General features: G+C 35.1%; 1 protein-coding gene and 1 long non-coding RNA gene across 2 annotated transcripts; one reads left to right on the top strand and one right to left on the bottom strand.

The window, feature by feature from the left end:
* Nucleotides 1–1,506: 1,506 nt before the first annotated feature.
* Nucleotides 1,507–2,007, top strand: LOC119640994. Its single transcript, XR_005247777.1, has 3 exons — nucleotides 1,507–1,603; nucleotides 1,703–1,776; nucleotides 1,968–2,007. It is a non-coding gene; the product is annotated as an uncharacterized LOC119640994 (long non-coding RNA).
* Nucleotides 2,008–8,489: 6,482 nt separating this feature from the next.
* LOC119640943 (lipopolysaccharide-induced tumor necrosis factor-alpha factor homolog) lies at nucleotides 8,490–9,853 on the bottom strand. Its single transcript, XM_038039317.1, has 4 exons — nucleotides 9,749–9,853; nucleotides 9,314–9,678; nucleotides 8,946–9,108; nucleotides 8,490–8,872 (listed from the first exon to the last, which is right to left on the bottom strand). The coding sequence occupies exons 2-4, from the start codon at nucleotides 9,615–9,617 to the stop codon at nucleotides 8,716–8,718; spliced, it is 624 nt and encodes a 207-aa protein (XP_037895245.1). The 5' UTR covers nucleotides 9,618–9,678; nucleotides 9,749–9,853; the 3' UTR covers nucleotides 8,490–8,715.
* Nucleotides 9,854–12,273: the final 2,420 nt, after the last annotated feature.

The raw sequence follows: 12,273 nt of genomic DNA on the forward strand, positions 1-12,273 counted from the left end.
GAGTCGCATTTTTTTCATCCACGTATAGTGAAACTGCGAATAAGGAACTTTTACTGTATATAGAAGAACTATATATTAGCTTGAAGAAAAAGAAATCCATTATTTTTTCGGTAGGTGGCTGCACTGATAGATTTCTCGTAAAAAATCGATCAAACAATTTCAGATTTATGCTCGTTGGAAAGGTGACATTTCGCAGTAAAAAAAATTCTGTTGCTGTTTTTTGTTTGGTGCATTTAGTTGTGAGTTACAGCGTGTTAAAAATGGAAGTGAACAAAGAGAAAATTCGGTACATTTTACAGTTTTTCTTTGACAAAGGCGAAAATGCAAGCCAGGCGGTTAAAATTGTGAATGGTGTTTATGGTTCCGATACTGTAACAGCCACTTATGTGCAATTTTGGTTTCGTAGATTCCGTTCAGGAATTTTTGATGTTAAAGATGCACCTCGCACAGGTAGGCCGGTCAATAAGGAAAATGTCGATAAAATCGGAGAAATGATCGAAGTTGACCGGCATGTTAGCAGTCGTAACATCGCCCAGGAGCTAAAAATCGACCATAAAACAGTTTTAAACCATTTACACAAAGCTGGATTCAAAAAGAAGCTCGATGTTTGGGTGCCACACCAATTAACAGAAAAAAACATGATGGATCGAATTTCCATCTGCGAAGCCTTGGCCAAACGGAATGAGATAGACCCATTTCTTAAACGGATGGTGACTGGAGATGAGAAATGGATTACATACGATAACCCTGTGAGAAAACGATCGTGGTCAAAGAGCGGTGAAGCACCTCAAACGGTCAGGAAGGTTTTACTATGCATTTGGTGGGACTGGAAGGGGATTATTTATTATGAGTTGCTTCCATATGGCCAAACGCTAAATTCTGATCTCTACTGTCAACAACTGGACCGTTTGAAGATAGCAATTGACCAGAAACGGCCAGAATTGGCCAACAGGAGAGGTGTCGTGTTACAACAGGACAACGCTAGGCCACACACATCTACAGTGACTCGCCAGAAACTTCGGGAGCTTGGTTGGGAAGTTTTAATGCATCCGCCATACAGTCCGGACTTGGCACCAAGCGATTATCATCTTTTTCTTGCATGCAAAATTTCTTTAATGATAAAAAATTGGAATCTAGGGAGGATTGTGAAAATCGACTACTAGAGTTTTTTGTAAATAGAGACCAGGACTTCTATGAGAGAGGCATTTTGAAGTTACCTTTAAAATGGCAACAAATCATACAACAAAACGGTGCATATTTGACCCAAATCGGACAATCCGAAGCATGTTAAATAAAGTCCTGAAGTTCATATAAAAATAATGGATTTCTTTTTCCCCAAACTAATATATATATAGAAAGTTGAAAAAGAGCGTTAAACGAAAATGTGATGCGTCTTTACGATATCAATGTATGGAGGTATGCCTGTGGCAACTACTACATGGCGTAAACATTGGTAATTGTGAAAAATATGTATGGCAACATTTGCTATGTCTGCTCGTTCTTTACCTTTTCGTACATTTCGTACACAGGGATAAAACGCTTGCACAAAGATCTATTTTATATAAATACATCTGCGAACTTTTATAAGAAATAATAATAAAAGGTTAAAATATGAACGATTTTGTAATCGCCAATGAAATCATTAAGCAAATTTGCCTTTAAATAATGAAATTATTTCAAATATGCTTTTGTTTCTGTTTAGCAAAAGGAAGAAGTTGTTGAGAAGAAGTTCACCTATCGTGGTGTTGACTGAGATCATTTATTAGATATGTCCAAGTAAGTGCTCATCGACATTCTAGCCGAAAATTAAGCGGTTGTGCTGTACGGAATGACCATGACAATAAAAAATACTTGCTCAAGAGCTACATTCCAATTGTCAATCCGATTGCAATGCCTTCAATTCCTTTTAGTAGTCTCAGTAACACACCCTTTTCATTGCATGAGCTAATTTATGTTTTACATTCCAGAAAGAGAGCTACTGCTGCAGGTTGTGATGGAGTCAAGTATGACATGCTCAGAGCACTGTCTGGAGGAAGCTTTAGTATTCTTTTGCATGCAATTAACAACTGCTGGTTCACCAACTTTATACCCTCTGATTTGCGTTGCATCAAAATAGTTCCCATTCCCAAGCCAGGTAAAGACTTAAATGATTTAAGTAGCTTCAGACCAATTTCACTGATATCTCTGAAAACTAAGAACATTATTCCAGCTCGGTCCTACGCCTATCAAAAACGCAAATCTACGAATATGTGGGTTAAAAGAACTGTGTTTTCTCATAGCCAGCTTAAAAAAAGCAGGGAAAATGGTTGTCATGCTCTACTTGGACATCAGCAAAGTCTATGACTGTGTCAACTTGATTAAGTTTGGTAGAATTCTCTTAAACTTTTCGATTCCTCTTCAAATGCGACTGTGGATACTTAATTTTTTATCCAAACGTGTGTTGGTGATGGGTACCGAAAAAGTTGAAATATGTGGTGGTATCCCACAATGCAGCTGTTTAAGCCCCATACTCTTCAATTTATACGCAGCTTCTTTGCATGATCTTCAAGATGATAAAACTCATATTTTTCAATATGAAGATGATTTTCTAATTGTATCTGCGGACTCATCTTTTTCAGCAGCTGTCAATAACCTCTCAATGAAAGCGAACTTGTTTTTCGATGCATGCGCTGATCTTAATTTATATTTTTTTTTAAGCCGATAGCCTTAGATGCTAGTGCTTTTAAGAGTTTAGTCTTAGAATTTATTTCTCGGGCGAAATTAATAATAATAATAATAATAATAATAATTTATATTTGAACCCCAGCAAGACAAACACTATTTATTTTGCCAAAGGTTCTAAACGTGAAATCAGACTTCTTAATCAGGTAAAATCTCTTCCATTTCTTGGAAGAATTTTAAACGACAGCTTAACCCTTCGTGAGCATTATGAAAAGGCGTTCAAAGATTGTCAGTCTGGATGCAACATCATCAAACGCATGACAAGCAATCAGGTAGGCTTGCCTCCCAAAAATTCTTTGACCGTTTACAAATCTCTAGTCAGGTCCAAAATTGAATTTGGACATTCCACATGTTGCAATTTCCCAAAATGTATTGAGAAACGTATACAAGCATTTGAAAACCGAATGTTGAAGCGTTGTACTGGACTGACCCCCTCAACTTCTCAACATATTCTCAATGTCATATCTGGTGAATTGCCGGTTTCCGAAAGAGCCCTTTTTTGCACTGCCAAAGTGTTAATTAAAGTCACGATGATAAATCCTTCCTTTTTTAAGGAAATTATATCTCTCAGTGATACTGTCACTTGCAGCTATACTTTTTGCTATCAAAAACTTCGTCATATTTTTGATAAGTTAGATTCAATTCCTCCCTTGAATTTCGTTACCAGCAAATGCAGAGTCTTCATAAACATTCTCGAATCGATCTCTACCTCAAAACAAAATGTCAACTTTCCTTGTATGAGGTTGTTATGCCAAGAAAAGTTCCTTTTTTATTACAACAACGGCTACGACATATATGCCACCGAAGGTTCCGTTCGATATAATGTATCTGGCTTCTCGGTCGTGAAACATCTATCTGAAACAGTACATCGAGTCAAAGTGGAAGAGGAACTTTCCTCGGCTTTTATTGAGTTGCTCGCCATTCGACATGCTATTAAGGTTGCTATTTCCGATGGTATCTGACGTTTTGTTATTTTTTCCGACAGCAGGTCAGCTCTACTTCTAATAAATAAAAGAGATGCAGAAAATCAATATGTGTTTGATATTCACAAGACGTTGCACGAATCTCAAGTGGATGACTGTAACCTCGTTTGGGTACCTGGCCACTGCGGCTTTTTTTTAAATGTACAAGCCGACTTTCGTGCAGGGAGAGCTCGTGTTGATGGGACAATTTTGTCCATCAAATACACTCCCAATGAAGTAATTCGGGCAATTCGCAACCACATCCTTCAACAGGTAAACGACGAATTTAAAGAAATCGCGCACGTTAAATCCAATCGTCTTTTCTATAAATGAAATCCCACATTTCAATTCAAACCCTTTTCTGTATCTTCTTTTAATTCCTGGGAAATCAAAATCCTTTATAGACTCATGAGTGGTCATACTTATGGCAAAGTTTATTTAAAAATGATTCGCGCTATACCATGTGATGTTTGTGAAGTTTGCAATGTTGTTGAGTCTGCTGAGCATCTAATCTTCAGATGTCACAGGCTTGATGGCATTAGAGATTCCTTTAGCTTCTTCAAGTTATATGGCTGTCTCCTCGATCTCTTTGCAGGAAAAAATGTGCGTCATCTCGGGGAACTAACTTGCTTTATTAGAAAAGCTAATTTATTCTTTTAGAAGTTCTTTTTTTCCTCTTCTTTCCTTTTTTCTTTCGTTTTTGCGTTTAATCATCTTCTATTACCATAGCATTCCTTTACGTTTTCAGCCAAAGTTTGTAAAACTGTTTAACTTTCAAGAACTCAACAAGCACAATTACACACACATACACAATTATACTTAACAAGCTGGCTCCAGTTATTGCGGCCGCTCTTTTTTTTGTTACGTTTTGTACATAATTGTGACTAAAAATTACGACAGTTTATTATCTGGACATATAAGCCACAAATCTATTGGCTTAGTCCATCTCCATTCAACATACCAACAAAAAAAAAAATATGCCCAAGTAAGTTGTAATTATATGTGGGCCTACTTTAATTTTGTAATCATGAAATTATTCGAAATTGGTAGAAACAAAGAATTCCCAATAATACCCCATAAAAAAAATCCTGTGCCAGTTCGTCTTCTGCCTTAGTGCTGCTGAAAGTGGCCAAATTAAATTTGATATCTTTTTTGAGGAAAAGGAAGATAAAGAATGAACAAAGAGTTAGTATTAGTGAAAAGAATAAAAAAAAGATTCGTTTTTTTTTTTCGAAATGTATAAACAAAATGAAATAAAAATTCAAATAAATAAAATTTTTAAAATATTGAAATTTTTGGTTTTTATTCATTCATTACTATTAGGATGACATAAATAATTCTATAAGGCTATAATTGTAATTTACTCATGTTAGGCTTTCCGCCCCCATCTTATGATTATGCAAACTACTATGAACTATGCGTCCCCCGCCTAGCCTTTGTGCAATAATTGCGTCCGATCTTTTTGTGAAATAACATGATTTATTTCATCCAACAGCAAATGATTTTTTGTTCACGTTTTATACCTAAATTGAGATTTAAAGTTAAGTAAATATTAGTATATAAAAAATTAAATTAAATAAATATTCATTGGGATTTTATAATTATAGTTTGGATTCATTTCCCCATAAATTTTATTTATTTATTTTATTTTTTCCTTTGTTTTCAATTTTTATTTAACAAAATTTTTGAAATTATTGTACAGCGATTGCGATATCGTTGCAAGGTTGGGCGGGGAAGAAATCAAACGATGAAAAGAATTTGAAAAACCATCTAAATTACTTATTCGAAAATCCTCTGCAATTTTGGAATGTTTTTAAAAAACCAATTTTCGGGTTTGAAAAAAAAATCGGACATCTGAAGGAAATCCCATAGACCAATGTTAGAAAACAACGTTTTTGTAATGCGCTCTATTGAGAACAATCAATCCCAAAGATGGAGCATTCCCTTTGCATTCTAGAATTTATTTCACCCTTCCGTTCCTTCCCTCACTAGAGATGAATATTAAAATTAAAATTTCTATGGTTGTATTAGTTGCCTATGCAAATTTTAAGTGTTACACGATTGTTTGCTTGCCAAGAATTTTTTTATTACTGTCCATCATGATCGTAATGCGCCTGGGCAGGTCTTTGCGCCGAGCTGCGCTATGGTTACAATACTGCTCTACAAAACTTTCAAGATTTGAAAGTTCATTGTGCCATCGATTTTAGCCATGCTCTACACGTCTACAACGCCCACATGCCTATGCGACAAAAATTTTTATTTTGAAAACAGAAAAAATCAAGTGCGCCCACTCCATAAATATTTTGTTTTTTTCACATTTTTTACCATTTTTAGGATAACGGTGATGGGCATGAAAGATTCAATTATGATGGAATATAATTTCTCACTTGTTTTGCAATTGACTTAATATTTTTTTTTTAATAAAAGTTTCAATGTTAAACTATTTCCTAGACTACATACTAATTAGTTGGTAGTTGTCACGGGTCTTGGTGAATAAAATGTCCACCAAATCAATCTCGTATTAGATTGTACTTCGGATTTAGTAGTGTTCTAATAGACTGCCAACCAAAGCGAAACCGTAAACTGAACCATTATAACGTTGGAATGTTGATAGTCTGTAACACGTTAAGCTAGTTACAACTATAATAGGAGGTAAGGATTGAAATTTCTACCTAAATTTCTATGTAGGTTAAATGGATTTTCCTTTTTAGATTCAAATTTCCACCATTTCGCTTAAAGACGCCTTGAGAGAAAGGCTGCAGTGATGCCATTCTTTTATTAATTTTTAAAAATAAACATACTATCATCTTTTTTGCCATCCTCAAAATGTCAAATAAACGCTTTATTTTAGGCTGTTATAGTGTTTTTGTCTACTAAAGCTGAATTATTATTATTATTATTATAAATTTAGCCGAAGAATAATATCTAACGCTAAAGTCTTAAAGCACTAGCATCTAAGGCCTTCGGCTTTATTAAAAACACTACCGTACTTGAGATTTGAACCCACGAACATTGAGTTGCTAGTCGAGACTCTTGCCTCTCTGTACATGATTTAAATATTTTTCTTATTTTATATAGAACGTTTCAGGTCGATGTTGTTGATGTTTCGTGGACAAGCGGAGTGACGTTACGCTGGAAAACTGTGCCCAGAGCAGGGATGTAATATATATATTCCTTGTACACAATGTACATTGCGTTTGGAGCTTCTCACTTAAAAGAGTTTTAATGAAGACTAAAACTCATTACGGCAACAAGACATAAGTGGTCATATTTGGTATCGAAGATCGGTGAAGAGTTCTATCAGTTTATGTATAATAATCGGATTTGCACGACTGCAACTTATTAATTTGTTATATCTATGCGGATGTATACAGCACAAATGATCCAAAATTAGCTGATTGATTGTGCCGAACCATTTAGAAAAACTTTCGGTATGGATCCGTCTGTCTGTCTTGATTTTCTGTTTTCAACCTGTGTTCAGGCCACAACTTTTGTGATTTTTTTTGGTCAAATTTGGCACATTTGGCCAAAAGACGCACATAGCTTAGGTCGGGATATTTTAGCTCACATATAACGCCTTGTTTTGAAAAGTCATCATATGAGTAACTTTACTGCACTAACTGTTAACTGCGTCGACCTCTTTAGCGTTGATGAGTATACTCATCAACCAAACGAAATTAGGTTGTAACTAAACGACTTGACAAAATGAAAAAATTATTTAAAATATATTTAAAATATATAATATTATAAAATACTCATAAGAATAAAATTTTGTGTGGAAATCCAAAAAGGACGGATGGACAGCATAAGATGTGTATACTTGTCATACCCAGTTAACTGCATAGGCGTAATAGTGTGGGGCATTTGACAGTGCGACGTGACCTATAATATTTTTAGGGGTATATTCATTTTGTCAAAACGTTTGTAATCCCCAGAAACAAGTATCAAAAACCGCACAAAGTATATTCTTGATTAGCATCAGATGGTAAATCAATTTAAGCACGTCCGTCTATGTGTCAGTTCTTCTGCGCAACGTCTGCTGTAAACCTGGCCTCAAAACTGAAGCTACCGATTGCAAATTTGACAGGAACATTGGAAGTTTTTGCATGCAGGTTAGCAATGAAAATTGGCCAAATCGTTAGAAGAATACGCTCACAGCACCAGGTAAACTCAGAGGACCCGTGTTTTTAAAAGGAATTAAAAATTGGTTTTTTGCTCATTACCATAAACTATGGCCAGCAAATGTTAAAAAATTTGAACACGTATTCTATGAGCGATACTCTGGTACCTGTACAAAAATGGAAAAACTTCCCTACGACTGTCCAATATTGTAGTGTATAAAAATTTAATTTTTTTTTAATACCTTTATAATGTTCAGGAACAAGCTTTAAAAACGTCATAAAGTATCTAAATTCTTAAACAGTTATAAATTTGGAAAGCACCCAAATATGTCCGTCTGTTCGTGTGTCCTATCTCTGTCTACACAGTTTTGTAACATTTATGGTAAACATTCTCCCGTTAGCAAAAGTGAAGGTATCGCCTACAAATTTGCAAAAGAATTCCGAAGTGATTTAAAAATTTCAAGGGCACGGCTACAACGCCCACATGCTTATATGAAAAAAGCTTTTAGTTTTGAAAAAATAAACCGCAGCTTTCCATATTGGGGAGATTAAAAAATTTATTCGTTCACCTTGTTTTTTTTAGAAGAGTTGTGATGGGTATAAAAGATTCGGTCACGACCAATCTTACTCGCCACTGTACATACTATGTGAATTGCTTTAAAATATTTAAAAAATTCTATAACAAAACACATTTATTTAACGCTATGAATAACACTCGAGACATTTTAATGCAGTTCTTCTAAGATAAGATATATAAATTATGTTTCCTTCTTATTCCAAACATAAAACTTGATAAAAAATGATTTAAATTTGAAGACTAAGATAATAAATATTTGTTCGTATAACACGAAAGATAAATACATAAAAGCCGCTGTTATTGTTATCATTCGTTTTGCTGTGCTTTCGAGTAACTATCTTCTTCTCCTTCTTCTTCTTCTTCCCCTTTTTGTTTTGCTTTCTGTTTCGGGAGTATATGTACCGAGGAAAGCATTACAATTACCGCAGTAATGATTACCGGTGCGACAGCTATTCATAAAATATGGAACAATGCAAGCACAACAGCACCAACTGAAAATGAAAATAAATTTCTCATTACACTGGTTGATCGATAGGCATAAGCAGTCAAAACTTTTTTTTTTACCCTATCAAACACAAAATCAAAGCGCTGATGTGGGTACGAGAGTTGGGTGTATGAGTCATCCGGGAGATCTTAGAAACACCACATGTTGGACAATTAACATTTGAAGGATCGGGGCCAAGTTTTAACGTCGCCTGTGGCGACGGCGTTGCAATCGATGTTTGTTCTAGTCATTATTGTTAAGTGAAATAATAGAAAAATATTATTAACGCACATAAAAAATATTTCATACAGAAAGCTTTGAATTTTTCTAAAACCAGTGTTGGTTTAATAGCATATTAGTATATACTCAAAAACCTTTTTTTTTTTTTTAATTAAGACAAGTTCAAGAATAAGTTCTATAAATAGTTTAAAGCAATATCGAAACTTACCTGTTGTCGCCGTTGATGCTTCCGATTGATAAGAAGTGCCTGCGTTTCTAGTATTATTAGTATTCGGCTGTGTGTCTCTAATCTGTAAAGAATTTTCCTGCGTTGATGATTGTTCTTCATCACTTTTAAAGACAGGTGATAAACAACCAGTTTCTGGTGTGTTATTACGCTCAATTGTCCCTATGGCGACATCATAGGAGGGCGGTGCTTCCGTTGGCAAGCCTATGGATGCCGATGCGGAACGCCTTTCATCCACAGGTATGGTACTCGAATCTGGATAAAGCATAGCATGTTTACGATCCATTATTCTCTTCGCCTAACGTTAATATTTCATCGAATTGGAAAGAAAATTATTGGTGAAACTACTACGAAACCGAGAATGACAAAACTATGCTTTCGCAATCACAATAAAAATTTTTTTTTTTTTTTACAAACCATAACTTGCTTATGCGTGCTTACGGTCATTTATGTATGCCTTCCAACTAACTCAATTTACTAATAAAGCCGAAGTTTTACAAGTTTTTTAAAGCGGTTTCGTTTTATTTTATTTAGCTCGACTTAAGCTTTAAGTTAAGCTCTAGTGTACTTTTTTAGTTTTGCTTGTTTTGGAGAGTTTTTAGTGCTTTTGAGTTTGCATGAGATTATTTGAATTTTTGCGAAAAATATTAGAGAAACATATGTTTGCATGTCCATCCAATTAATGTCGAGAGTTGCGGGTATGACAAAGTTCTTTTTTTGCTTATAATAATAGGAAATTCAGGGCAGAGTGATCTTTACAAGACATGTGCATTTTTAATCATGGTGAGACTTGAAGTCAGTTTAATTAATTCCGCTTATGCGTACGCCGCTTCTTGCAGTCACTGCGTACGACCCATGTGTGTGCTTGTCCACACTTCCGTCGTTCGTCTATCCCTCGGTCCTTCTGACTGTGTGTCCATCCGTCTATATGCCCATTGGCCCACCTGCCAATCGGACCATGCGCGGATCCGTCTATGTTTGTCTGTAATTGCCACGGTCGATGAACGCGAAAACAGCCTGATCTGCTCCACTTTGCTTCGGCAACAAGTTTAACTTATAGGAAAACATGTTGCATATATATTTATCAACAACTTTTATTAGCCGTAAAGTAAAGAAAATTATTGCGACTTACAGAGATAAGAGTGAAATTTTTTTAGGCTACCGGCAGTAATATTTGTTTCTTGGGCAATGAGTAAATTAATTTGGCGGCTTCCACATCATTAATTACGGAACGCACAATCGATAAGTTAGACACTGAAAGATGCATTTGAAAAAAACTTATTGACTATTTCACCATTGCAGCTATTTGATGGCATAATTACAACTCAATTTTTCTTTTCTTTTCTTTTTTTAACTAAAATCATTAATCTCACTTACCAGATGTCAACTCGCTTTAATTCAAGAATTCATTGCTTCAGAATTTACCATTTAAGCTTTCTAAAGGCATGAAAAATGTACGTGGCCTGGATTTATTGTGAAAAAAAATTTTTCCTGTTGACCAATTATCGGCGCGCCAGCTCAATTACGCGCTTTAATCGTTTTAGTTGTCGATAGCCGCGAGTGGGATGCATTATCTGGTCAGTAACTCATGATGCACAATTCCCTTTCAACTTTTTCACAAGTCTGCGAAGCGCGATCTCCTTGAAGTGATATTGAAAAATATAGCCAATTTTTTTAGAATTTTTTAATTTTTCAATTGAACTGAACAATTATCATAACGCTTTTTTTTTTTTATCACTTATCTACGAACTGTCACCTTTTTATACGCGCTGTAGTATGATTCGAAATGATTAGCGTTACGAAGACTTTAAGAGTCACGCTACTCTAAAATGGTCCGTATATTTTCCTTTGCTTTGCGCTTTTTATGAGCTTCTGCGAAACGAAATCGAGCAAAAACCATATATAGTGCGTAGAATTCAGCATTTTACGGGATGAATCGGCACAATCTTTTACCCGTAAACTGAGGAACAACTTGTATGGATTTGTGTTTGTACGAAAATCTTGAACCATCTTTATTTTAGCTTTTGAAGGAAAATTAAATGTTTTCATCTAAAAAATCGTCGAAGAAATGAGACTCAAAGAGATGGATTACGAAATGGAAATGTATATTTCAAATCTATTCTAATATATTTTGAAAATGAGAAGCATCGCCACATAATTGGTTTCAAAACGATTCAAATGTATTCAAATAAGTTCTCAGGAAAATAAGCTACTCTACGCAGACTGCATAAGATATGGAAGGGCATTGCTCCTGATCACCATAGTAAAACAATGTACAATCACTCACTAGTCAGAAATCAAGCGAAGTGGGCCACATCAAAAGGATTTGGTCCAAGATTACGAAATAACGATTCGTCAGACCTCAAGCAGAGTCCACAACAGGCAAGTAGACAGCACCAAAAATATATAGGAACAGAACTTAGAAATGAATCGTATTTTAATTTATCTACGAGAATATACGTTTTCATATCGACTCAGAGCAGGATTGAACACACTTACAATAAGACTATATTGTAGATCAAAATTTATATCTTCTTACCGTTTTTGTTCGGACGACTGGGAGTTTTAAAAGGTCCTGTACTTTATTTAACAACAGGTACGTCTAATTTTTCCGTATGTGTAAAGTTACACGATTATCACTCAAAGGAAAACGGGAAGTCTCTAAAAAGAACTGGATTAGGTACGTGCGCAACTTTACTGTAAGCGGATGGACCTATTGTGACGAACAGAAAATGTTTTTTTTTATTACTTTAAATTTATATAAACTTATACATTTTTTCATAGAAAGTAGAACGCGCTTATTGCATTATCTTACGTACTTGCGTACTTGAGATCTTAAATACTTAAAATCATTGTACAAACTCTGAGGAATTTCATGACGTGGCTATAAACATCAGGTTCTTTGACAAACTTTTCCTTTTCACATCAAAAGAGTACATTTA

This window comes from Glossina fuscipes, unplaced genomic scaffold (assembly GCF_014805625.2).
Source record: "Glossina fuscipes isolate IAEA_lab_2018 unplaced genomic scaffold, Yale_Gfus_2 133, whole genome shotgun sequence".
NCBI lineage: Eukaryota > Metazoa > Arthropoda > Insecta > Diptera > Glossinidae > Glossina > Glossina fuscipes.

What these genes read in the sequence shown, in the direction of transcription:
- LOC119640943 (XM_038039317.1), bottom strand. Translation starts at nt 9,617, where the DNA reads ATGGATCGTAAACATGCTATGCTTTATCCAGATTCGAGTACCATACCT. An exon ending in AGCATCAACGGCGACAACAG is followed by an intron (nt 9,109 to 9,313) that starts GTAAGTTTCGAT and finishes AATAATGACTAG; the next exon opens with AACAAACATCGATTGCAACG. An exon ending in TTGATTTTGTGTTTGATAGG is followed by an intron (nt 8,873 to 8,945) that starts GTAAAAAAAAAA and finishes TTTCATTTTCAG; the next exon opens with TTGGTGCTGTTGTGCTTGCA.